Genomic DNA, 27,787 nt, shown 5'->3' on the forward strand with positions numbered 1-27,787 from the left:
TAATATGTGTGTGTGTTGCCTTCACTTAGATCTGTATACCACTTGCATGCATGGTGCCCCCAGAAAGCAGAAGAAGGTATTGGATCCCCTGGAACTGGAGTTCCAGGTGGTTATGACCTGCCATGTGGGTGCTGGGAGTCAAATCCAGGTCCTCTGGAAGAAAGCCATCCCAGCTCCCAAGATTCAGGTGTTTTAAACAAAATATTAGGGGAAAGAATCTTAACAACATGCAAGTAGGAAAACCTAAGAGAGAGAGGGAGGGAGGGAGGGAGGGAGAGAGAGAGAGAGAGAGAGAGAGAGAGAGAAAGAGTGAGTGTCCCTGTCTCTGTCTGTCTCTGTGTCTGTGTGTTTCTTTGGAGACAGGATTTTGCTGTTATCCAAACTGGCTTTGACTTTGCAGCAGCCCTGTCTCAGCCTCCCAAGTGCTGGGATTACAACTATGTACCACCATACCTGGCCATCTTTAGTCTTGTTTCTTTGAAAACGAATATGTTTGAACTCATTGACAGGGGAAAAGTGGAAGGTCATGTTTTTATCTTAATAGTTACAAGAGGAAAAATTGCTAAAATTCCAAGCCATTTCATAGAGAAAGTGACCCACAAAACTGCGATTTCCATTCCAAATGAATTTATTGAGTGTACAACAGGCAGAAGGGAAAGAAGCAAACAGTGAACATCAGAGGACAGTAGATGTTAGGTCAGATACTTCTACCACCCAGCAGACCCAACTGGAAAAGTCTGGGCAGCAAGCAGTCCACTGGAGTGCCTGCCCAGCCAGGCATCCTCTCCTTCCTGACACTGTCAGCTCTCTCTAGTACTCCTTCATCATGGATTGTACAGTGACTGAGACTTACACTTTGTGAAGAAGCCTGGGAATTCTTGACCACCCTCCCCCTACCCTAGCCATGTTCAATACAGTGTTTTTGCCAAGACTAACCACTTATCCTGTTCCTAAGGACATGACATCCTCATTCTTGGGCTGTCTTATTTGCTCTCCTTTCCCTTTCTTAGAATGCAGCCCCCCACTCCCCCACCCCCAGCTGTCCTGGATAAGGGGGCAGGTATGTGTGGCAACCCCACCTCCAAAGCTAGCTTCTCCCTCTGCTCAAACAGCACATGGCAGTTTACTAATACAATGTCTGTTACACATGCCAGATCTTGAATGTGAAAGAAATGAGCTATTAGTGACGAAGAGCAGAGTATTTTCAGAGCACTGTCTGAACCTGGTCATGTGTTTAAAAACAACCAGAAGCATCATGCTGAAACCATGCTCCTTCAGACTCTGACTAAGGGTACCTGCTGTGGCTCTCTCGCCACCCGTTAGCAGCGTTAGCTGTTATGGTAGTCAGAAAAAGAAGTGAAAGGTGTAAGTAAAGAGTAAGAAGAGCCAGGCAGCGGTAGAGCACACCCTTGATCCCAGCACTCAGGAGGCAGAGCCAGGAGGATCTCTGTGAGGGATCCCCCAGCCTGGTCTGCAGAGCGAGATCCAGAACAGCACCAAAGCTACACAGAGAAACCCTGTCTCGAAAAACCAGAGAGAGAGAGAGAGAGAGAGAATAGATCTACCACCGTCCACAGACAACTTAATGAGAAAATCCCAGGAAGCCTACAGACCAGCTCTTAAAATGAATAAGTAAATTTGGTAATCAGTTACACTTCAGTACCAAGCCAGGCCCAGTGGCATGAACCAGCTACCCAGGCTGAGCGGGGAGGGCCATCTGACCCAGCAGTTCTGCACCCAGTCTGTCTTTTTACAATAATATACCAATAATACGCAATTAAAAATAAAATATTCAAAAATCTATGTTTACAAGATTATCAAATATGAAGGAATATATCTAAGAGAAAATGCAGGGCTTCTATGCAGAAAGCCATTGTACATTACTGAGACATCCAAGGTGATGTAACAGAAGGAATGTAACAAGTTGGAGGATGAAAAGACTCAGTGCTATTATTATCTGCAGATCCATGAAGGTTCCTAAAGATTCCAGGAGGCAAGTGCGGAGAGGCATAATTGACAAACTTGCTAAATTCTAGAGTTTATATGGAAAAGGAAAGGGCCAGAATATCAAGATCTCCTGAGGGCAGATAAGCAGAAGGACTTACAGAAAGAATGCATAAACCAAGGGCTGTTAGGTCATGCAGTCTGGCTGGAGGACAGACTGGGAGAATCACAGCAACTCCTGAGAACTGTGCATCTAGGACACTGTGTGGCATGGGATCAGGAGGGCCTGTGCAGGATGCTGCCATGTCAGCTGATGTCTGTACAGGGGGAAGAGAATCCCAATTCCTACCATACTTGAATTTGTTTGTTTGTTTGTTTTTCGAGACAGGGTTTCTCTGTGTAGCTTTGTGCCTTTCCTGGAACTCACTTGGTAGCCCAGGCTGGCCTTGAACTCACAGAGATCCACCTGGCTCTGCCTCCTGAGTGCTGGGATTAAAGGCATGCACCACCACTGCCCGGCTCCATACTTGAAAATTTTTAATGAAGTGAACCATGGACCTAAATGTGGAAGGCTAAACAACGAAGCTTCCAGAAGGTAGAATTGAGTGTCTTTTAAAACTTTGCATTTTGGCAAAGAGTTAATCATGACTTTTAAAAAGCACAAACTGAGCTGGGCGTGGTGGTGCATGGCTTTAGTCCCAGCACTCGGGAGGCAGAGGCAGACGTATCTAAGTTCGAGGCCAGCCTGGTCTACAAGGTAAATTGCAGGACAGCCAGGGTTAAGTAGAGAGACCCTGCCTTGAAAACCCAAATAAATAAGATATGATAGATTAATTGGTCCACACTACAATTAAAAAATTATCAGAATACACTATTCTGGGAGAAGATTCCTGGAAGTTATACCCTTCACTAAGGACTCACTCAGAATAAAGAAGATTGCCAGGCCTAGCAGGGTAAGCCTGTAATCTCAGCACTCAGAGTTCAAGGCAGTCTGGACTATACAGCAAACGCTGTCTTTTAAGATAAGAAGAGAAGGGGTTTGGAGAAGAAACAGAGAGAGACTGGCAATTTGCCTTTTTTAAAAAAGGAAGGAGGAGGTGTCTGGACATGGCTTTCCCCAAGGAAAAGGGAGAGGCATTAGCGATGGAGGGTCACTAGAAGGACTTGCAGGGTGCTGGTAGCATTCTGCTTTTTGATGTCAGAGGTGTCCTATCTTTGTAGAAATTCATAAGATTTGCACATTTCTCAATAACATCATGTAGCCAATAACAACAGCAACAAAAGCAAGAAAGAGGTCAAGAATAAATACTCTATATCCTTGACAAAAGCAGCCTCACCCCTGTCTCTGAATTGTACTGTGTGTGAGTGTGTGCATGTAAATGTGTGTCTTTTCAAGGAATCCAGTTGACAGATACAGGTTAGTGAACTAAACGTGGACATTCTTAGTTCCTGCTCTTTTTAGGCACTGATTGAACCCAGGGCCTTGTACATAATAAGCACGAGCCCTGTTTGACCAGCTAGAGAAAGGGAGAGGTCAATGGTGTCAGCTGCCCCTAACAGAAAATGTTAGCTCGTGCCAGATTCCGATGGCTTTATTTCTTCCTGCTGAGCAGAAAGCATTTATATTTACCACTTAAAAACATGATAGACTGTTTAGTACTGTTAGACTGTGCAGGTTGAACTGGAAACGAAGACGGAAAGGTCAGAAAACAAACAACCAATTTTCTATTGGGACCTGACTCTCAGGAGCCACTTTATACAGACAGTAAGTAAGCACCTTTGAATTGCCCTGGATTTTAAGATACAGATTTTTTTCTTTTCATTGTATGTGTATGGGTATTTTGCCTGCATCTGTCTTTACACCATGTGCATGTGGTGCCCTAAGGGACCAGAAAAGGGCATCAGATCTCCTGAAGTTGAAGGTTCAGATATAGACAAATTTCAAAAGGTCTTATTAATAAAATCAAACCCAGAGCTAGTATTTGGAGTGAACTCGGAAAGATCAGAGAAACAGAACAAGCCACATCCAACCTCCAACTTCATGTTGGCTAAAGATCATACCAATTCATATATATTTAGATTCATTTTACTATGAGCTCTTCCAGGTCCCCTAAGTCTACTGTTATATTCAATGGCATTAAGAGGTTGTAACCACCATGCTCCTAACTGCTGAGGCATCTCAGCAGTCCAGTGGCTGTGTGCATAAAATGACACTCCAGCCCTTAATTCCTACCAATTCAGACATAAGCAAACGCTGAACTTGTGAATGATGTCACAGGGGAAGACTCTCAACGGCCTTGGAACTGGTGCAGGTTCCCGTAAACTGACACAAAAGTGCAGGGTGAAAGGGAAAAAAAGTCAGTAAATTGAATTTTACCAAAAGTTGGAGCTTGCTCTTCAAAAATCATTGTTATTAAAATGAAAAGCCTCTCTTGACAAAGTATTTTCAAAACATTTTTGACAAAGAGCTTGGATCTCAAATTTTTTTATAACTCAAAAAACAAAAGCAAGTGGCTCATGCCTTTAAAGAACTCCAGCACTTGCCGGGTGGGCAGTGGCCGAGCACTCCTTTCATCCCAGCAGAGGCAGAGACAGGTGGATCTCAGTGAGTCTGAGGCCAGCCTGGTCTATGTAGCAAGTTCCAGGACAGCCAAGTCTATGCTGTGAGACCATATCAAGAAGGGGGGATGGGGCCTGGAGAGATGGCTCAGTGGTTAAGAGCACCGACTGCTCTTCCAGAGGTCCTGAGTTCAATTCCCAGCAACCACATGGTGGTTCATAACAACCATCTGTAATGAGATCTGGTGCCCTCTTCTGGCCTGCAGCCATACGGGCTGTATACATAATAAATAAATAAATCTTTAAAAAAAAAAAAAAAAAAAGAGGAGGAGGAGGGCTGGAGAGATGGCTCAGAGGTTAAGAGCACTGGCTGTTCTTCCAGAGGTCCTGAGTTCAATTCCCAGCAACCACATGGTGGCTCACAACATCTGTAATAAGATCTGGTGCCCTCTTCTGGTCTGCAGGGATATATGCAGACAGAACACTGTATACATAATAAATAAATCTTAAAAAAAAGAAGGAGGAGGAGGAGGAGGAAGAGGAGGAGGAGAAAGAGGAGGAGGAGGAGCGGTTTGAGGAGTGGTTCCATGGTGGAGTGCTAGTCTAATGTGCACAGTGCTTCAGGCTCCAGCCCCAACACCTACCCCCCAAAAAGAAATAGAGTTGCTGATACACGCATGAAAAGATGCCCAGCATCATTAATCACCAGCAAAGAACAAATTAAACCTTTAAGGAGAGGGCCTAGAAAGATGACCCAATAGTTAAGAGCACTGGCCGCTCTCAGAGGACCCAGGTTCTGTTCCCAGCACCCACATGGTGGCTCCCAACCATCTGTAACTCCAATACCAGGGGATCCAATGACTTCGTCTGATCTCTGTGGGTACCATGCACATGCATGATACACACATATATACATACATACAGGCAAAACCCTCATGCACATAAAATGGAAAAACAATATTAAAAAATAAGAGGAGAGCTGGGTGGGGTAGTGCACACCTGTAATTCCAGCATTTGGGAGATGTAAGCAGGAGAATCAGGAGTTCTTTTCCTCAGCTACACAGAAAGTTCCAAGCCAACCTGGGCTACATGAGACTCAGTTTCAAAAGAAAGAAGGGAGGTACGAAAGAAGAGAGAGAAACACTTAAGAAGACACCGCTTACACTCTGGAAGGACTAAGTTTTAAAAGATTGATGCATTACCTTTGATCCCAGCACTTAGGAGGCAGAGGCAGGGGATCTCTGTGAGTTCAAGGGCAGCCTGGTCTACAAAGAAAGTTCCAGGACAGAGAAACCCTGTCTCAAAAAATAAAATAAAAAATAAAAAATTGACGCATCATTGACCAGAGGAATTGATATTTTCACTCACTGCGCAAAGGACTGTAAAACATCACAGCCGCTTTCCATAAAACCACCTGGGAGTCCTTACAGAGTTACGCCTAAATCTAGCCAGACAGTCCACTCCTGGGTATTTAAGCCAAGAGATAATGAAATCATAGATTCATGCAGAGCTTGTACATGAATGTTCATAGCAGCTTTCAATGATTCAACATTCTAGAAAGATGCAAGATAAACTGTTTCCATGGTGATAGGAATAAGATGGGAAGAGAGGAAGGGATTACTAAAAGATTTTAGCCAATTTTCTCTTAACTGCTGAGCCATCTCTCCATCCCCTGAACTTAAAATCATCTTGTGGGGCTGGAGAGATGGCTCAGTGGTTAAGAGCACTGGCTGTTCTTCCAGAGGTCCTGAGTTCAATTCCCAGCACCCACATGGTGGTTCACAACCATCTGTAATGAGATCTGGTGCCCTCTTCTGGCCTGCAGGCATATATGCAGACAGAACACTGTATGCATAATAAATACATTTTTAAAAAAATCATCTTCCCTCTATTTCCCAAGTGCTGGGATTGTAGGTCTGGGGTTCCAGCTGGTCTTATGTGGGACCTTCTCCCCACCCTGTACCAGGAGTTGAACCTAGAGTTTTATGTGAAGGCTCTGTTCCTAGGATTTATGCCAGTCCTTCTTTTTGTGGAGACAGGCTGGTTAAGTTTCCCAGGGAGGCCTTGAACTTGCAGTGCCCTTCCTCAGCCTCTTCAGCAGCTAAGAGTACAGAAAATCTAGGCAGGTGTTGGACATGTTCATGTTTATGGTTGGTAGGCATAAGCCTAAAATCTTTGTCCTCTACATTTATCTGCTTGTGTGTGAGAGAGTACACACAAATGTGTGCTGGTGTGCATGTTTGTGCAGATGCAGAGGCCAGATGAGAGCATCCGATCCCTCAGGTGGAGCTACAGGTGTTTATGGAAAACCTGGCTTGTTACATGGGTGCTGGGATCTGAACTCTGGTCCTCATGACTGTGCAACGCACTCCTGATCACTGAGCCATCTCTCTAGCCCCCTGTAAAACCTCTTGAAGTTGTACATTTTAATCATGTTCATTTTCCTTTTTTCCCTGTTACCTCAGTAAAGACACAGCAACAAAACAGGGCCACGCAGAAAAGAGAACAGGAATGTGGCTTGGGGACAAGCGGTCAAACAGCATAAGCTCTGAATTATTAAATTATCAAAAAGTAACTAGTTGGGGTGGGGGGTGGTAGAGCACATCTTTAATCCTGGTACTCAGGAGGCAGACACAGGCAGATCTCTGTGAGTTTGAGTTCAGCCTGGTCTACAGAGAGAGTTCCAGGACAGGCACCAAAACTACACAGAGAAACCCTGTCTCGGGGGGGAAAAAAAAAAAAAAAAAAAAAGAACCTGTAGGATCAATCCCTGGTACGGGGTGGGGAAAGGGTCCCACATAAGACCAGCTGGAACCCCAGGCCTACAATCTCAGCAGTTGGGAAATAGAGGCAAGATGATTGTAAGTAAGTTCAGGGGCTGGAGAGATGGCTCAGCAGTTTAAGGAATTTGCTGCTCTTACCGAGGATCTCAGTTCAGTTCCCAGCATCCACATGGTACCTCATAACTGTCTGTAGCTTCTCCAGTTTTGGGATTGTGCAAGCAAACACTCATATGTGTAAAGTTAATGTTCAAGGCCAACATGGCTATGCTACATAAATATATACTGTATACTCCCTCCTCCCCCCAAAAAACACCTTATATTTAATTAATAATTGACCAAACCATGTGAAGGTGTAGCTTTAATATTAATTAAAGCTTTTTCATTTGTGTGGGTGGTTGTACGTTTGTGTGGGTAGATGTGTAAGAGTGTGTATGAGGAAGCCAAAGGTCAGCTGTGGGTGTTGTTTCTTAGTCATCTACCTTGTTTGAGACAGGGTTTCTCCTTTGACTTGGAGCCCAATTCTTAGGCGAGACTGTCTGGCCAGGGAGCTCCTGGGTCTGCTTGTCTCTGCCTTCCCAGAGTTGGAATTGCACTCAGCTTTTCTATGTGGATTGTGGATGTGGAACTCAGGTCCTTATGCTCTGGAGCACCTTTTGCCTGTTGAGCCCAAAAGTAAAACTTTAATTTTAAAAATTGTTTTCTTACATTTGACTCTATGTGTGTTGTGCACATGTCTGCCGTATAGAGTTCTGTGAGAACAACTTGCAGGAGTCTGTTTTCTGCTCCCACTGTGTGGGTCCCGGGGACAAACTCACATCGTCAGGCTTGGTAGCAAGCCTTTACTATTGCTCTAGTCCCAAACTGTTAAATGTGTTATCAGGATGCTCGCCACTCACCACCCAGAATTCCCAGGTTTTCCCAACTGCTGGAGTGCTTTCCCTGCAGGCCAGTCTAGGGCAGGGGTTCAGAGAGGGACAGGATTTCTTCCTATGATTGTGTCACTAAGAAGTCTTCAGATTGGTTGGTCCATAGAATCCTTTCAAGAGCACTGGGTAGTTTTGCTCTGAAGCCCTACAGTGACAGCTTCCAGGGAGCCTAACAGAAGGATGTACATATTTTGGAAGGTTTTTTTAGATTTACTTATTTTTATTGTATGTGTATGAGTGTCTGCATATATGTGTGTGTACTAACTACGTGTGTGCAATGCCCATGAAGGCCAGAAGAGGATGCCGGGTCCCTTGGAATTGGAGTTACAGATGGTTGTGAGTCCTGATGTAGGTCATGAAAACTGAACTCCAAATCTCTGCCAGAGCAGCAAGTGTTCTTAACTATTAAGCCATCTCTCTAGCCCTGGAAATGTATATATTTAAAGCATGCCTACAAAGGGCTGGGGAAGTGGCTCAGTCGGTAGAGTGCTTGTCTGGTGTGCACAAGGGCCCTGGGTTTGATTCCTCTGAGCCTCATTAACTAGACACATAATACATGCTTGTAATCCCAGGACTCAGAAAATGGAGTCAGGAGGATCACAGATTCAACAACATCTCTAGCCATAGTGAGTTCAAGGCCAGTCATGTCTACATGAAACCCTGTTTCAAAAACCAACAAACAAGTCAGTCATGCTTATAAGGTATAAAGGTAGCTCCGGTGCAGGGCTCCTTCAGCATGTCAGAGGCCCTGGGTTCCAGCCCCAGCACTGATCAACATAATGCCTACGTTATTTCCATCTAGTGATAAGAGGCCATACCAAAGGAGACACTTGTGGAAATGCAGTGTTTCAAAGCTGGTGGACACCCTCCAGTGTCTTGCGGGCCTAGGCTACAGGCCACACACTAAGTTTGTCTCTCTCTCTTGTCCCTCTTCAGGTGGGCACTTCTTTCACCGGGACTCCCTGTCACCTCGTAGCCTGGTGTACGAAAGTGAATTCTCCACAATCGAACCATCCTTGGACATGTATGATGAGAACAAAACCTGATTTTTTTTAAATGGGCTGCTGGGGGTCTCTCCTTTTGAGATTTGATTTATGGTCACCTTTCTTTTGTATTTTTCTGTCATCGTCCGTTTTGGAAGAATGGCAGGTACCTCTGGGTGCAAGATGGGGTTCCGAGTTAAATTGCAGAGTTCTCCCAAGGTGAGGTTTGAGGACAAAGTTATTGCCCAGGAGAGCCTCTGGTACTGAATACTCACCCAGAGCCAACCACTGAGCATGGGCACCCCATGACCCTTGCCGTTTCCAGAGAAGAGATGGGGCCAGGAGCTAATGATGCGTTTGTTGCAAATGTGTCCATGTCCCCAAATAGTCACACATTGTTCTGTGTCAGGGTGGCATTGGTGTTTTGTAAAATATATCTGTGATCCTCACATGCACACAAAAGCCTGCAGATAAAATGTCCCACCAATACAGAATATGAGTCATGGCTCTTGGACCCGCTTCACTTTGTCCTCTGTCCCTTACTGTATTTCCTGGTAAAAGGCCTCTTCCTAGAGAAGATTCATCTTCCTTTCGCCCTCTAGACTCGGACAGCCTGTTGTCCTCCAGAGCTTGGAGGACACAGGCCACGGGGCCAGAGTCAGCTGTCACAGGATCAGACAGTTATCTGTTTTGTCACTTTCCAGCATCTGTGATGAGCACGACATAGGATGACAAGTATTTACACAGACGCTGGACATGGAAGGCATCTGTCCCCACTGCCTGTGATGTATATGGGGAGGTGGCACCAGGAACCTAGCACGATGACCACATGGGACAAGGCTAACAGTCATCAACACCAGAATAGTTTTCAATGTTTTATTGGGAAGTACAAACCAACATCCTATTAAATACCAAATGGGGGACCCTCCTCCATCTTGATTGTCTAGTCCAGTGCTATTCTGACAGCATCAGTACCAACATGAAGAGACACTGGAGTGCTGGCAGCCAGTGGTGGACACTGGGGACATATGTGTTCATCCCACACATCCAGAATGACATCAACTTAACTAACATACAAGAAACTTGTGGCCTACCGTGTGAGACCAGGATGAGCAAATCATCTCCTTTCTATAGAAGCTCCTGCCACAGACAGCCTGCTTCTCACCAGAGCTGTGAAGATGGTCAGATCCTGGTTAGGAGAATGCAGCTCCAGCATCCAGACATGTGTGACACACGGGCAGCTGGGGAGGCTCCCACCCCGTCACTGTTACTGGCTCTGTGGGTCGTAGGTTTGGGGCATGGGTGTGCCATCTCCACACATGTGGCTGCCTCTCTCTCACAGCATCTTGTGACATATGTCACTAAGATCCCTGAGGTGCCCTCAGAGAACCTTAGTGCTGATGGCCTGTAAGGACCTGGTCACAGGGTGGGCCCACATACTGCGCTTGAGTAATCTAAGGCTGGAACGGGGCCGACCTCTAAGGTCCTCACTGCTTTCACTCTTCACTGCTTACAAGGGCTTTCGTCTTTCCTTTTTATAGTCTTTGTACTATAAAAATATTTTTGATAAAGTTTCAGTAGATTATCGTTCTGAAAGACAGGTTCTCAGTGAGAGCATTCTCGACAGGAGAGTAGACTGCCCAGGTCCAGAGGCTCGGACGGAAGTGTTTGGTGTGGCAGACTAGGCAGACGCTATTAATTGTCATGTCGTAGGTAGCCGAGCCTTGTTTTCTCCATAACCAAAACTCGGATCCCAGTGAATCATTTTCTTCAGGTCTCAACAGTCTATAAAGGCAAATACTTTAAATTCCACTCTAGACAATTTCTTTACTAAAAAAAGAAGAAGAAGAAGAAGAAGAAGAAGAAGAAGAAGAAGAAGAAGAAGAAGAGAGGAAGGAAGGAAGGAAGGGAATTGCTTGGGGGAAAATCTTTAAATTGAGTCCTCTAAAATTGGACTGAGACAGTGTTTGAATCCCTGGGAAATCACGTGGTCACTGGAGGGCATTCAAGGAGGCGGACCTTAGAGGGGGTTTCTCAGAATAGTGCTCCAGATACCAGGTTAACCCCTTTGCCTGAAAACTGGGGCCACCTTCAACTCAGCTCCAGAATGTCCTGTCTTCATCAGGAGGGGACTGGCTTCTTTGTTGAGGGCATGTGCTTTGGGAGGACAGAAGGTAATGGCTTCCTGCCAGCACTTGTGATGAGGCTACTCCGGTGAATCTACCCAGGTCTCCAGGTGGAGCAGGCTGCAGAACCATTACCTGCACATGCCACAGAAGACACACCCAGCAGGATCTACAGCCTTCGGCAGCCTTAGCTGTGGACCCCAGCAGCGTGAACACAAAGGCTTAAGCTTTCGAGATGCCCAGCTCCCTGTGGAGGAGCCACTCTGGGCCAGTCACTTCCGGAGAAAGGAGAGCTGACTGGCTGGATGTCTAAATGTGAAGTCTCTGGAGGGTCTCTGGAAATAATGAGTGCATCCATCCAGGGTCTTACCTTTGCTCCCCTCCTGGGAAAACAGGCTCTACCATCAACAGTTTCAAGCTCTTCCCAAGGCCCCTACGCCTTGCTTTTGAGTCAGGCTCCATCTCCTGGCCTCTCTTGTCATTCCCTCACAGGAACATCTACAAGGCACGTCCCTGAACCACAGTCCATCCTGAAGCTGAGTCTCTGCTTCCCAACTGCCCTGATGCGTGACAGCCCCAGATGCCAAAAAGGCATTAAGCAAAATACTATTGAATTTTACTGATTGGTGCATCCTATGGACTTTATAAGTCTTCCTAGTTTTATCACCCCTCACCGGCAGGCACACTTTCACTGATCTGTGTGCTAAATGACACCGAACTAAGGAAAAATCCACATGTTCTTTTGCTGTCAACCTTTACTGTAGGGGACCTTATTTGCTATAAGAACACAGGACTATGATTTTACATCAGGGTCCTCCCGACAAGGGGTCACTGCTCATAAACGTCAGGAAGGAAGCTGCCAAATTTAAGACTAGGATCATGGAGTTAATTTTGTCAATAGTCTTTTTTTTATTTTTATTTATTTATTTATTTTTTGAGACATGGTTTCTCTATGTATCCCTAGCTGTCCTGGAACTCACTCTGTAGATCAAGATGGCCTTGAACTTGAACTCAGAGATCCTCCAGCCTCTTTCTCCTGAGTGCAGGGTTTGAAGGTTTTTGCCACTAGGTCCAGGCTGTTGACAGACTTTTTATAAAGTTCTTATTGTGTACCTGACTTGTGCACTTGGAGTTAAGATGGATGGGTAGTCATGAAGACTTGGAGGGTGAGGGTGCATCTCAGCAGTCTGACACCTCAGTGCTTGAGCATATCTGGCTGTCCTGCAAACTGGCATGCTGGCAAAGGCCAGCCGGCAGAGTGAGAGCCATGAAGTGAGGTGGGTCTTTAGGAGCCAGTTCCCAGAGCGGAGGTGGAGGGCAGCAGTGCCTGCTGAGTGCCAGAAGGGCCCTGAGAAGGAACAGGAGTCAGGCAAGGTCCTTGGGTTGCAGCAGCTCCCCGTGTGGGGCAGGGGGAGCTCCAGACTTTACTTGGAAAGCAGTAGTAGGCTGTGTGGGAGAGGCAGTCCCTGCGGGGGCTGACATGCTAGCACTTGGCTTAGAACCAAGGGGCCCCAGACTGAACTGACTAAACAAGGGGCCTGTGAGAGAGAAGTGGGGGTCAGATTTATTTATTTATTTATTGTTTATTTATTTATTTATTGTTTATTTCCTTCCTTCCTCCCCCACCCACAGGGTTTCTTTGTGTAGCCTTGGCTGTCTTAGAACTAGCTCTGTATACTAGGCTGGTCTCTAACTCGTAGATCCACCTGCCTCTGCCTTCTGAGTGCTGGAACTAAATGTGTGCACTGCCACCACCCATCCTGGAAGCCAGATTTCTAGTCTCAGTGATTGGGTGAATGTTGGTAGGGTCCAAAAGAGCCCATAAAGCCCAGCCCTGACGTGGTCTCTACATGATCACAGTCCCTGGGAGATGCTGTATCTTCCCCTCCGCCACCCTGTGTAGAGGTTTGTGTACTAGGCACATATGCTCACCCTGGCAGAGGTGAACCATCAATACCGATGATGGTGTCAGCTGGAGAGAAGCTGGGCTAGGGAATATTGATTGGTATGGGTGACAAACACAAGAAACTACTGGAGACACTAATGTAGAAAAATGACTGTGAATAATTTCCCCATTCAGGAAAGGTGGGCCTGCCAGCCCTCCTTCTCCAGTGAACAGAAGGGGAGGCCTGTGCACTTAAACTCTAACTTGGCCCCGTGGAGGGGAGGCAGGAGGGAATCATATCACAGGGCAACTGTCCTGACACCACAGCCTAAAACAAGTGCCTTCCGCCCAGATCCCCATGAGGGCACTGCTTACAAAAGTGCTTGGGCGGGGCGGTGGTGGTGCACACCTTTGATCCCAGGCGGATCTCTGAGTGAGATCCAGGACAGGCACCAAAACTACACAGAGAAACCCTGTCTCGGAAAACAAACAAACAAAAAGTGCATCGTTCCAAAACTTTGGCATAACACCCCCACCCCCACCCTCCCACCCCCGTTAACCTGTTTGGAAAAGGAGGAGTGTATCAGATGCTTGGATGTGGTTGAGGTCACTGCCAGACTGGAAAAGCCTTACAGGCTGTAAGTACTGTGAGGTCAGAAAGGAGCAGGAGTGGCGGGCACTAAGATGCCTGGGTCTGTAGCACGGGACTATGTTTGCCAGAGTGTATCTGTAAACAGCAGGAGAAGCAAAGCTAATGGACAGCCGCTCTGGCAGACCCCTTGCCTCCGACTGGCTGGCCCCTTGGCCCTCTACAGACCACAGTATTTACAAGTCACACCAGCCTCTCGGAGCCTGGGTGGCAGGGGCTGAAGTTAGTGGTCAGTAGGCCACCTTGTAACCAAGGAACTCCTTCAGGGCTCCAGCAGGGTTCATAGGTCCCACTCTTATTTACCAGTGATCCCAGAAAACTGACCTTTGAGGAAGACAGGCTAGGTGGGCCAGCAGGCCTGGAATCAAAGCAGTCACCAGAGCTGTGACTCCACCAGCCTACAGCGACTGTAGAGGCAGAGGGGGCTGTCAGCTTCAGCTGCTAGAAGGGTGACATTTCTGCATTACAGACATGGTTCTTAGAGCTCTAAAAAGGCCCCCGTGGAAGCTGCCCATCCCTGATCACTCTCCTGTGGTCCTCCATAGGTTACACTTTTTTTTTCATGCTTTCTTCACTCTGGCTTGAGAAAAAAGAAGAAACATATGGCAAAAGGCTTTGAACTTTGTGCAACCCAAGTATTGAACTTTGAGGAGGATTCATTGCCGCCAGAATAACTAGGGCCTCTGCCCCGGGATCACTCAGTTTCCTCCTATTGACTCTTTGAGACAGGACTGAGGCAGCCCAGACCCCACCTCACAGCCTAAAAGAGATTTTTCTCAGAAGCATTGGTGATGGCCGGAGCTGAAGATGGAGGCCTCAGTCAGCAGTTAGCGATTTACAAACTGCCCTCATTCCCCTCCTGAGGAAAGTTGGATCTGCCAAGCTGCCCGCCTCCCCCTGTAGTGGACCCTCCATGCCCTCACCTCTCAGCATCCCTGGAACATTTGATGCTGATGTGACTCGTGTCTCTCCAGTCCCCTTAACTCCACTTGCTGGTCAGGTGTATGCCTGGGAAAGGGACATACATGTTGGCCACCAGCAATCCTGCTGTGGCCTTTCATCAGGCCCCTCTTCCTATCAGCGACCCTCACCTGTTTCTACACACCTTTTTCCAGCCACTGGCAACAGTTAACATTGTACTAAGCTACATTTTTACAAATTTAACCCAACAGAACATGAATTCTAACTGCTTTTGGAATTACCCTTCATCTACAAATAAGTCTAAATGTATTTACATTATGATATAAAGGACTTTTCTAATGACTGGAAGGCATTGAACCAAAATATTTCTTCTAAAAAATGTAGGAGGGTTGGGTAAAATGTGACATCCCAAGCCATATTTTTCCCATCAAGTAAGCAAGCTACATCTGCCAACTGCCACCCATGCTTTATGCCTCAGTTACTAGATATGGCCGGCTCCCATGCCTAGACCTTTGGGGGTAGCCACAATGACACATGCCATCTTCCTGGCAGCCCTGGCTGGCTTGCTGTCCCAGTTAGAATACAGCTGTCTTGGCTTGGGCTTCATCCAGCATGGGAATGAGATGGACTCTTGAGTGGCCATGCCTCTTCCAAGGAAACTGGACCAGTGTTGTTTACAGAAACAGAAAAGAGTCCAAGCTGGGAGGTGATGTGGGTGTGGGGTGGAGAAAACCCTGTCTCATAGTCATATACTGCAGCTGTAGAAGGAGAGGCCTCAGGTTCAGTCCTAGCCCCTGTGTCACAGTTTTCTCGACTTAGTAGCTTTTACACTCATAGAAAGCACTGACGTCACCCCTTTCATATCTGGGTTATTTAAAGAGCCCCCACTTGTTCTGGGTTCCTGCTGACTATGCACAACATCTCAGAGGATGGCATACAAACTATTTTTCTAACCTTAGCACAGGTAACTTGGGGTGAGGAATACTCCCAGAGCAGATGACAAGGTGGGGCCCCTTGAGGGGTAAGGGGGAAACTATGCACTTGAATTTCTTCCACCAGTGGACAGCTTGTGCCAGAAAGAGCACACATCGAGGAGTCGAGAAGCAAAGTTGCTTGTTAGCCTATAGGGGGTTACCCTGTCAAGAACAGACACCTGCAAATACAATGTGAACTGATTTCTTGACAACCAGATCTGCCAACCCCTGAAAATGGGCAGCACAATTCCTAGGTCCACATGGCTGATGTAAGTATAATTAAGTAGTGAAATTGTCTGGCATGTACCTCTATGCCAATAGTGTACACCTGTATGTGTGGAATTTGCTAATATCGTTTCAATAAAAACCTGCTGGAAAAAGCTGTTTGTGTCATGTGGAATACTCTCAGGGGTTGTAAGTGACAGAAAACACAGACTGGCTAAAGAACATGGTAGGGAAAAGAGAATCCAAACTACAATGACCTCACACACTCTGGAAATGGTTAGATGAGTGTCAAACCATGCAGACGAACTCCAACACACTGCAAGAACACCAAATACTACAGCTGCTTTGAAAAAGAGTTCGGGGTCGGGCATTTAGCTCAGTGGTAGAGCGCTTGCCTAGCAAGTGCAAGGCCCTGGGTTCCATCCTCAGCCTAAAAAATAAATAAATAAATAAGAGTTCAGTGGTTGCTCAGAAGCCTGCCTCTCAGGGGCTGGAGAGACAGGTCAGTGGTTAAGAGCACTGGCTGCTCTCCCAAAGAACAGGGTTCAGTTCCCAGCACCCACATGGTGGCTTACAACATCTGTAACTCCAGTTTTAGGGGATCCAACTACCTCTTCTGGCCCCCACAGGTACTAGGCATACACGTGGTGTACAGACATACATGCAGGCAAAACACCCATAAACATAAAACAAAAAAGTAAAATCTAAAGTTTTTGAATATAAAAAAAGTCAAGGCTGGGTGTAGTGGTACACACCTTTAATTCCAGCTGAAGAAGTGAAGACAAGTGGATCTATGTTAGTTCAAGATCAGCCTAGTCTACATAAGGAGTTCCAGGATAGACAGAGGATATCTCAAAAAAAAAAAAAAAAGGAAGAAAAAAGCAAGAAAGGAAAGAAAAAAGAAAGGAAAGAGAGAAAAAGAAAAAAGAAAAGGAAGGAAGAGAGAATATAGCTCTTAATATTATCTTATTGGTTCTTATCATACCCAAAAGAATTAAAAAATACTTTCATCCAAAACTTGTACACAGGGCCTGAGAGATGGCTCAGCAGTAAGAGCATTTGCTACTCATAGAAATTGGAGATTACAGACCTCATGTAACAAGACAGGCACACTGAGCACACTTGTACCCCAGTTTGGGGGGTCAGAGACAAGAGGATCAATGGAACTTCTAATTTCCAGCCTATCTGAGAAAACAGAAGCCTCAAAATCAAGGAAAGGCCCCTGCCTCAAAGAAATAGGTAGTGAGTATAGAGAAGAAGACCCAGCTCCCTCTTCTGGCTTCTACACACATATGGACATGCACACCTACACATATATACGCCATATACTCAAACACACACAAAGCAGGAATCTTTTAAAAGATATGCACAGTGCCTGTGGTGATAACAGTATCAAGATCTGAAAGACTGAAAGGTAAACAAAGGCCTATCCCAACCGTGCAATATCCAGCCATAAAAAATGTCACTGACGTGCTACAACATGGGTGGGCCTTGGACGTGTGATAGTGAGGAAACCAAACATAATGGGACAGATATTTCCATTTACACAAAATACCCAGAATAGGAAGGTCATGAAGGCAAAAGCAGATTGGTGATTACCAGGGACCAAGGAAGAGAAAGATGGGAAGTAACTGTGATTTCTATTCAGAACGATGAAGTTTTGAAATTAGACAATGTTGCTGACTGCTAAACCCTGTGAACCTATCAAATCCTGAATTTTGCATTTTTACCAATGAGGTAAATTCTATAGAATAGAAAATAGAAAAAAGACGTAGGGTTTTTTTTCCCTATATTTCATAGCATATATTCAGTGCTCAACAAGTATTATTTTCCTTATATAGTCCTAGGCCATGTGTGGTGGTGCACCCCTCTAATCCCAGCACTCGGGAGGCAGAGGCCGGTAGATCTCTTGTGAATTTGAGGCCAGCCTGGTCTACAAAGCGAGTTCCAGGACAGCCAGGGCTACACAGAGAAACCCTGTCTTGAAAAATCCAAAACAAAAAAGGGGGATAGCCTCCTTACAGACTGGTCTCTGGGTCAGCAGCAGCACCCAGGATCATGTGAGATCTGCAGAGACATAGGCAATGCCAACAGTCAGCCTCAGATGCCCAAGATCCATGTGTCATCGCATGTCAATGGCTTATATTGAATGGAGGGATATGCCACATTTGTTTATCCATCAGTTGATGACATTTCAGTCTTTGGGCTCTCGAGTATACTAAAGTATACAACCTCTAAAATAAGGATAGATAACCCTTTACTGCACTGCACCGTGCTAACGAGTACTTCCACGTCATTTTTAGACTGCATGTGTGTGTGTGTAGAGGTGAAAGGACCACTTGCAGGAGCTGTGTCTCTCCCACCGTGTGGGTTCTGGGGTCAAACTCGGGCATCTCACTGGTCCTCAAGTACTCCCAAGTTCTTTTTACTATTAATTTTTTATAGATTTACTTTTAATTCTGTGTGTGTGAATGCACACAAGTATACATGCTCAAAACTGTGGTGTGTGTGTGTGTGTGTGTGTGTGTGTGTGTGTGTGTGTGTGTGGTGTGTGCTGTTGTTGCTGTTGCTGTCAGCAGCCAGAAGAGGGTACCAGATCCCCTGGAGCTGGACTCCCATCTTTTGCTGAGCCAGCTCTCCAACCCCCTACTTGCAAATTCTGTTTTTTATTTTATTTTATTTTATTTTATTTATTTTTGGTTTTCCGAGACAGGGTTTCTCCGTGTAGCTTTTCGCCTTTCCTGGAACTCACTCTGTAGCCCAGGCTGGCCTCGAACTCACAGAGATCATCCTGCCTCTGCCTCCCGAGTGCTGGGATTAAAGGTGTGCACCACCACCGCCCGGCCTGTTTTTTATTTTTTATTCTTTATTCTTTTGAGACAGGATCTCTCTGTGCAGCCCTGGAAGTCCTGAAACTTGCTATGAAGACCAGACTGGTCTCAGACATACACCTGCCTCTGCCTCCCAAGTCCTGGGGTAAAGCCACCACGCCTGGCTTACTTCCGGATTCTTGAGTGTAGAATTCTCCAGAGAGCACAGTGGCATATGCTTCCAAAACTCCACTTTCCTATTATTAGAACACACTGATATGATAGACTACAAATGTAGTATTGCCAGACGATGAGTTTTCACATGTGGCTCACACTCACTGCCCCATGTAGTGATAGGATGGACAAACAGGATGACGGACTGCTGTGTACTCTGTCGGATAAATCTGAATACATTGTGCTTCAGAGTCTTAAGCCTCCTTATCTTGAAAGCTGACTGAGTCACGGGCTGCATTTCAGAAGACTGTTCATTCACTCTGGCTGTCACCCATTAGATCTGCCACACCCAAGACCCTTGAATGCCAGCGACAGAACCCAACACAAGGGGCTGCGGACGCTGTTCGCATGTACGTATGAAGTTCTCTGGTTACATCCCCGGCACCACGTAAGCCAGGTTGATGGAGGCAGGGGCATCAAAGCTTCTGAGACCATCCACAGCTACACATGGAATTAGTGATTGCCCTGAAATGCAGAAATATTAAAGACCTTATTTGGAAGAAAACCCTTAAAACTAGCTCAAACCTCCCAGAATGAGTCCTTCTTTTCATCCTCCTGCTACATCCAGGTGACATGATGAGACGCCTCATACAGCTGTCTCCCTAGCCTTGGCCAAAATAACTATGGGTTACACTTGTTGTCCATGCGGAGGCCAGAGCCCCTTTGAGTCAGAAACTGTCTTGTTCCTAATTGCTTCGCCGGGCTCTAGCTGACAGAGCCCATGGTCGCTAATTTTGCTCCCTGTGTTCAGTGGCAGGAACCCTAGGCTGGGATCTGAAGGAGGATTTGCACTGTGAGTGATCGCCGCCCTCCGGCCAGGAGAGGGAAGAGCAGGGCTCTGCGCTCCTAGACCACCGCACGGCCTGCTTACGCAAAAATGAACCCAATGGTGATTCCAGCCTCAAGGCCACCCCAACCCATCTGTCAGATGGGGTGGGAGCACTTATTTCCAAGGACACCAGCTGCCTCCAGAGCTTCCTGACAACCGGGCTCTTGAGGACTCCAACCTTAGACTTCGGCGTCAGAATTCCGAGGCTGAGCAGGAGCTGCTAACCCTGCCCCAGACGCGCTTTGCAACATGAACGGCTGCACAGTCGGCCGAGAGCATGTGATCCCCCCCACAAACTGGACAGCGGGGGCGGGGCGGGGCGGGGCGGGGCGGGGCGGGGCGGGGCGGGGCGGGGCGGGGCGGGGCGGGGCGGGACCGAGAGGCCAGGGGAGGCCACGGAGGGCGGCGCTGTGAGCGAGCGCGGCCGCCAGGGGGAGCCGGCGTCCGGGCCGGCATCTCGACCCCGCCCCGGCCGTTCGGCTCGGCTCGGCTCGGCTCGGCTCGGGCGCAGCGGCAGCGGCGCGCGCTTCCGCCTCGCGGGCTCTGGCCCGGTGCGAGCGGCCGCGCGATGTGGCTCGCGCCGGAGGAGGTGCTGGTGGCCAACGCGCTGTGGGTGACGGAGCGGGCCAACCCTTTCTTTGTGCTGCAGCGGCGCCGGGGCCACGGCAAGGGCGGCGGCCTCACGGGTGAGCGGGGCGCGGGCGGCCGGGCCTGCGGGCACCCGGGCCTGGCGGGGCAGCAGGACGCGGCCAGCGGGCACGCGCAGCGGCGCGAGGGGTCGGAGGGCGGGCGGGGAGGACCGTCCCGGGACGGGCGGCACGGGGAGGGCAACAGTGGCCTCCAGGAGAGGTAGGCACACTCCCGCAGAGGAACTTAGCAGCCAGAAGCGCGCAGTGTCCCCCAGCTCGCCCTATGCCTCAGTTTCTCCAAGTTCCTCTGAGGATCCAAGTGGCAATAAACACACATTTCCTTTTGCCCCCTTCCTTACTCCCAGTTCACTGAAAAATTGTCTCTTTAGGAAGATCAAAAATGCCCTGACCTCTGGTCCCCTTCCTCCGGCTTCTCTTCACTTGGTGCCATCAGAGCGCCTGACCCAAGGCTCGTTTTTGCATAATTATCAGTCTATATGAAGTGTCCCCCTGAGCTAGCCCAGGTGCCCCTTGGGTGTCTGGGCACCACCACTCACATAGAAGCAGCTGGAGTGGGTGTCTCTGACGTTGTGTGACATATGGGATTGTGGGAATCTACTGAGCAGGATTTGCTCAAAGCCTCTTGTGCTCCAGGGCCTGTCAAGTATTACAGGAACAGGTCTGGCCCTGCAGGAGATTCCAGTGGAGCCTTCTGGGTGCCAGCTCCTTCAGTATATAAAGCGAATTTCCTGTGAAATGCCCCGATTTTCAGTGTGGCAGCTGAGCAGTCCTGCCAGATGCAGTTGGAAGCTTCTCATAGGTGCCATCAGCTGCCAGGTACTCAAGAACCACACACTTCTTAGTGTGGAAGGGACTGTACCTTTTCCAAGAAAACTCCGTGTTCTCTTCCACAGTCAGGCTCCTTCCCAAAGGATCTGGAGATTACTGGAGGTGGTGCTGGATTTGCCTCCAGGACCCAGTGTTTATGGACAGTTTGGTAGCAGCTGTCCTGGACAGCCCAATGACCAACCTTGGAAGCTGCCACAAGGCCACTGAGGAACACAGGGCACCGTGTGACAAGTCACATCATTCACCTGTCTGTGTCCCCCAAGGCTGAGCTTCCAAAGTACTGCCCCAGCCATTCTATGATCTCCTCCAAATCCCATTGAGCCAAAATTGTCAGCCATCCCAGATGTCACCACCTCCTGAGCCCTGTCTCCTTAAGAGAGATCCAGCAGTAAGGCAGGTTTATCCAAGCCTCTTTTCAAAACCTGCCAGCCCGGGCTGGAGAGATGGATCGGGGGTTAAGGGCTGTAGGACCCAGGTTCAAATCCCAGCACCCACATCGTGACTCACAGCTGTCAGTTATACCAGTTCTAGAGGATATCCAATACCCTCTTCAGGCCTCCATAGCCACCAGTGCAGACAGACAGACAGACAGACACAACACCAATACATAGAAAAAGAATGAGATAAGCCAGCCATGGTGGTACATGGGAGGCAGAGGCAGGTGGATCTCTGAGTTCAAAGCCAGCCTGGTCTACAAAGTGAGTTCCAGGACATCCAGGGCTCCATAGAGAAACCTTGTCTCAAAAAAGGGGGGGGAGGGGGGGGAGAATAATTTTAAAAAATAACTTGCCAGCCTGGACTTCTCATTAAAGAGTGGATGTGAGGTCAGCAGGTTACAAAGGTTTCAGGTCCTGCAGTATGGCCATGCCAGTCATTTATCCAGAGACTCTGAAATGTTCCCAAGACCAGAAGAAAAACCTCGACGAGAACACTGAAAAGTTTACTCCAAACGCTGGAAAGGCTTGACTGTGCCTTTTTCTTTTGTTTTTGAGATAGTCTCACTATTTAACTTTGGCAGGCCTGGAACTTGCTACATAGACCAGGCTGGTCTTAAATTCACAGAGATCAGCCTGCCTCTGCTTCCTGGGTGTTGAGATTAAAATCCTACGCCATTTAACTGCAATGTATATACTTTTTTGTCTGGATGTGAGTGTGTGCACACGTGCCTGCAGGAGCCCACACATGTGTGTGCTGGGGCCAGAAGTTGATGTAGGTATCTACTTCTCTAGTTCTCCTCCAACTTGTGTTTTGAGACGGTTTGCTGGCCAGAGAATTCCAGTGGTCTGTCTCCACTCTGCTCCCAGCGTGAAAGTTACAGATGCAAGCTGCCACGCCCATCTTTATGTGGGTGCTAGGGATCCAAGCTCAGATCCTCCTGCTTACAGAGTAGGCATTTTTACCAACTGAACCATCTCCCTAGATCCCTAACTGCAATTAGAGTGACTTTTTGTTAACATGTCAGTAAAACAGGTGAGAAATCATGTGTTTGGATGTGTCTATTTTGTAACCATCCATCGCATTTATAAAAGATGAGGGGGTCTGATGAAAAATGGTAGGTAACAAAAGTATTAAAGATGAATAATAAAACTAATAGAAATTGTTTTGTGTGCCAAGAAGATGGCAGCAGTGTGTGATCTCACCAGAGGCAGCCGTTCCTTGAAAAGGAAGGAAGAAATTTCAGGCAGGAACAACGGGCAGGGTTTTTTGATTACTTCATTATTTAAGTAATCAAGAAGAGTGGATCAGGCGGACAGTGGCAGAAGATAGGGGTTTCCTGCCGATTTGCCAGGAAATGATGACCAAGAGCCCCGCCACAAAGTGTATCATCGGGCCAAAGGGTACGTGGTAAGGAGAACTTGAAATACCCGAAAATGCTTCAGTTCCAGAAAAAAAAATGTCTTTCAAAAATCTGATGATTCTAAAACATGTTTCCTTGTCCTGTTCAGTCATGACTCTGAAGGCTGCCCAAGCATCCAGAATTGCAAAGTAAGATGACAAGTGTGGGGGAAATGTCTACATTGTCCCCTGGGGTTGATATGGGAGATGTTACAATGTCCTTGCTCTGTGAGGAACCAGAGTTCTCGCCCACACTGGAGGGAAGGCCCTTTCTTTTTGTTTTTCGAGACAGGGTTTCTCTGTGTAGTTTTGGTGCCTGTCCTGGATCTTTCTCTGTAGCCCAGGCTGGCCTCGAACTCACAGAGATCCGCCTGGCTCTGCCTCCCGAGTGCTGGGATTAAAGGCGTGCACCACCACCAGCCTGGAAAGGCCATTCTTAAGAGATTATCTGGTAGTTACTTAAAAGATTGTTTAGGGACAACAAGATGGCTCAGAGGGTAAACGTGCTTGCTGAGTAGGCCTGGAGACATGAGTTCAATCCCCAGATCCCGTGGTGGAGGGAGAAAACCACCTCCTCGTGTGTGCCAGGACACACAAGTGCCCCTGTGGAGTAGTGATAAATATTAATTATAAAAGGTAAATTGTGTAAGCCAGGTAGAGTGACCACTGGTGATCCCAGAACTCATGAGAGGTGGGAGGGTCATGGGTTCAAGACTAGCCTGGACAACACAGACCTTGTCTCAAAAAGCAAACAAAACAAGATACTGCTATTTTCCTGGATTTTTCTTTGTTATTTTATCTGTGGTATTTTTCTTTGTTATTTTAGTTTGTAACATTTTTTTTCTTTTTTTTTGGGGGGGGCAGGTTTCAAGACAGGGTTTCTCTGTGTAGCTTTGCACCTTTCCTGGAACTCACTTGGTAGCCCAGGCTGGCCTCGAACTCACAGAGATCCGCCTGGCTCTGCCTCCTGAGTGCTAGGATTAAAGGCGGGCGCTACCACCGCCTGGCCATTTTTTCTCATTTTAAAGAAAATATTTAGCTGGAGTTATAGGTCCATGCTAGGACGCCTGCCTAGCATGTGTAAACCCTGGGTTTGATACAGATACACACACACACAATTAAAGAAATGTCAGGGCTGGAGAGATGGCTTAATGGTTAAGAGCACTGACTATTCCAGAGGACCCTGGTTCAATTCCCGGCACCATATGGCAGCTCACAACTGTCTATAATTCCAGTTTCAGGGGACCCGACACCCATGGCAAAACACCAAAGCACATACAAAAAGTTATTAGAAATTGTTTGTCTTAACACCTAATTTGGGGGCTGAGGATACAACTCAGTTGGTAGAGGGTTCCAGCCCCATCACCACATAAAGCAGGCCTAGTGGCACATTTGTATAAAGCCAACACTAGGGGAGGTTAGGGCAGAAGGATCAGTTCAGTCATCCTTGGCTACGAGTTTGAGGCCAGCCTGGGATTCTTGAGACCATGGCCATAAATAAATAAACAAAACCTATATTTTGTATTTTTCTGCAAAAGAGCCTCCCAGAATGGTATGTATGAGCTTTGAGTCCTATTAAACATCTACTGCAGCCCAGGACGGTTGACACAAACCTTTAACCCCAGCACTTGGGAAACAGAGGCAGACAGATGTTTATGAGTTCAAGGCCAGACTGATCTACTTAGTAAGTCCTCTACTGCAAGTATTTCTGAGCCAAGTGAATGACAGATGCTTCCAGCAGACACAGGAGGGAAGTTTTGGCAGGAAGCCTGTGAGGAGTAAGAGGTCCGGCTCTGCAGCCCTGCCAAGGCTAGGTCTTCCTGACGTGGTGCTGTGTGAGCTGTCTTAGGCCAGGCCTGGCCTCCAGGGCTCTCACCTTCCACCTCTCTCTGCCCTGCCCACAGGTCTTCTCGTGGGCACCCTGGATGTGGTCCTGGACTCCAGCGCCCGTGTGGCCCCTTACCGCATCCTGCACCAGACCCAGGACTCACAGGTCTATTGGACGGTGGCATGTGGTAAGTGCCCTGAGTCATGAGTTCACACTGGGAGGGAGGGACAGGAAGCCTGCATTCTTGTGGGATGAGGTCTACCCGGAGCCCCGCCATGCCCCTCATTCAGAGGGCCTTAGGCTTGGACTCACTAGAGCCCATGTTTTCTCTTCCACCTTGTCTCAGGGAGATACAGTTGGGCCTCAGAGTTTGAAGAGTGAGCATTTTCAGATTCCATTTCTTACTCATATTCACATGTAGCCTCCTCGGTGATACAACTAGCATTTTGATAGTCTTACACATGTGGTAAGAAATTTGGCTCACATGATAGCTTGGGTCCTCACCTGATGTGGGGGTCATGACACCTCTTGGCCTTCTCATTTTGGCCTCTACTGGAAACAAGATCCTTTCATTCTGTGGGGTGACATGTTTTCCCATCTTTTTTTTTTTTTTGGAGCTGAGGATTGAACCCAGCGCCTTGCACTTGCTAGGCAAGCGCTCTACCACTGAGCTAAATCCCCAACCCAATGTTTTCCCATCTTTTTGTTTTGTGTTGATTTCGCTGATGAGGATGAACCCCATAGAAAGGGGCAAAGCAGTGCCTCCTCTGTGGGGTGCCCCTCTCAGAAAGAACCTTGGCAAAGCTTGCAGAGGATTGGGGTGCCCCTCTCAGAAAGAGCCTTGGAGACGCTTGCTCAGGGGTGAACCCCGGTGCTATCCGTCCAGTTCAGTGCAAAGCATCTTCAAATAGAAAAACACCTGAGAGAAAGTCTTATATTGGTGGGGTGATGAAACATTGAGATCTTCATCTTGCCTTTAGCCTGGGATAATGGTTGAGTCTCTAATTCAGTGTTTGAGGGACCTTGTAGCATATATCCACTGTGAGTGATGGGAATCTGCTGTAGCTGCTGTGTTCAGGTTAGATGAGGTGAGCCCACCTACGCCTGCCTGTTCAAGAGGACGGTCAGTGTGGGCCAGTCATTCTGAAGTAGCTCCGGTGTTCAGACATCACTTCCTGAGTGGCAAGCACTCACCTGAACCTCCTCACAGGTACTTCAGTCCCCTCTGTTTTGAAGATGAGAAAACCGTGATCCAGAGCAATCCAGTAACCTGTCTAGCATTACAGACTGGCAGTTCAGGCCCCAGATACCTACTCCTGTGTCAGCAGACACCTCTTTGGTTATAAGCCATGCTATTACCGTCCTGCAGGATCCTGGTATTCCTTGGTGGCCTGGGAAAAGATAACAGGTCTATAACGTTTGTGGACCTCAGCCAGCTGTGATGGTACATGCCTATAATCTTAGGTTCTGGTATGAGGATCATGAGTTTGAGACCAGCTGGAGTGATTTAGCAAGCCTCTATCTTAAAATGAATAAATAGGAGCTAAGGGTGTAGTTTGGTGGAGTGCTGGTCTAGCATCATGAATCCCTGCATTTGGTCCCTAGCACCACATAAGGTGCTACACACCTATAATCCCAGCACTTGAGAGGTTCAGGAAGGAGGATCAGGAATTCTGTCATCCTTGGTCCTGTAGCAAGTTCAAGGCCAGCAACATGAAACCTTGTTTCAAAAAAATAAAAGCCAGGCAGTGGTGGCACACTGCCTTTAATCCCAGTACTCAGAAGGCAGAGGCAGGTGTATCTCTGAGTTCAAGGCCAGCCTGGTCTACAGAGCGAGTTCTAGGACATCCAGGACTACACAGAGAAACCCTATCTCTAAATAAGTAAATAAATCAAGCATGAAGGACTAGAAGTGTGGGTCAGTGGTACAGCAGTTGCCTAGCATGTGTGAGACCCTGGGTTGAAGCCTCAGCACAGCAGGGAAGTGTGCAGCCCTTGAAATTGGGTCCCAGCTTCAGGGTGGAGGTTGGAGGATCAAGGGATTAAAAGCGCCGGCTGGTGGCATCCTGGAAATAGTGCCTCTGCCTCGGGCATTACTGTCTTTCTTCCTCCTTAGCACCCTGAACAGCAGTGACCTGTGTCTGCTGAGCAAGTGAACAGTGTGACATGGAGAGGTCAGTGTGCCCAAGGCCAAGTGGAGAAACCCAGCAAGACTCCAGATCTCCTGGTTTTTAGGCCCACAGTGGGTACCAGGAGGCTACAAGGATTACCTTACCTTTGGGAGATAGAGGTTCCTTGGAGGCTCCCAAGTGGGCTCTGGGAAACTTATGTGCCTTGGTCACAGGGAGACAAGTGACTTTTTCAGAAAAGTTAATTTAGTGTGTGTTCATATATGTGTATGAACACATGCTGTGTGCACCGGACCAGCTGGCCCAGGAGCTGTCAGGTAATCGGTCTTCCTATCTCTGCCTCCCGTCCGTCCGTCTCTCAAGGAGTGCTAGGGTTCCAGATGCATGCCCTCAGGCCAGCTCTTTGCATGGCTTCAGGGGATCAAACTCAGGCCATTCGGCTTGCATACCTAGAGCTCTTACCCACTGAGCCATCTTCCCACCCAACAGATTACTTAACACGGGCCCTGACGAGTGTCATCTCTGCCTCAGTGTGTCCTTTCTCAAGGAGCATACAGAAAGGCCATGGTACCAAGGGCAGCAGCAGGGTAGGGAAGAGGAGAGTGGGGAGGGATGACGGCCCTTCAGTACAGTGGGGCCTGATGCTGAAAACAGTCCTGGCCATACTG

General features: G+C 47.7%; 2 protein-coding genes across 4 annotated transcripts in view; both read left to right on the forward strand.

Annotated features, from left to right (window-relative positions):
- Positions 1-12,270, forward strand: part of Rnf130 (ring finger protein 130) — a 102,836-nt gene extending 90,566 nt beyond the window's left edge. The window contains exon 9 of one of the 2 annotated variants that reach the window (XM_036195547.1): positions 9,149-9,258. In XM_036195547.1, coding sequence (XP_036051440.1) covers positions 9,149-9,188 — 40 coding nt within the window. In that variant the 3' untranslated portion in view covers positions 9,189-9,258. Of the gene's footprint in view, positions 1-9,148 lie in introns of both variants that reach the window. The other variant, XM_036195549.1, reaches the window with a different exon arrangement.
- An 8,072-nt stretch (positions 12,271-20,342) lies between these two features.
- The window catches only part of Tbc1d9b (TBC1 domain family member 9B), a 42,053-nt gene continuing 34,608 nt past the window's right edge, over positions 20,343-27,787 (forward strand). For both annotated transcript variants that reach the window (XM_036195943.1, XM_036195944.1), the window contains exons 1-2: positions 20,343-20,534; positions 25,067-25,177. In XM_036195943.1, the coding sequence (XP_036051836.1) occupies positions 20,417-20,534; positions 25,067-25,177 (229 nt within the window). In that variant the 5' untranslated portion in view covers positions 20,343-20,416. The remainder of the gene's footprint in view (positions 20,535-25,066; positions 25,178-27,787) is intronic.

Source organism: Onychomys torridus, chromosome 8, assembly GCF_903995425.1.
Source record: "Onychomys torridus chromosome 8, mOncTor1.1, whole genome shotgun sequence".
NCBI classification, from domain to species: Eukaryota; Metazoa; Chordata; class Mammalia; order Rodentia; family Cricetidae; genus Onychomys; species Onychomys torridus.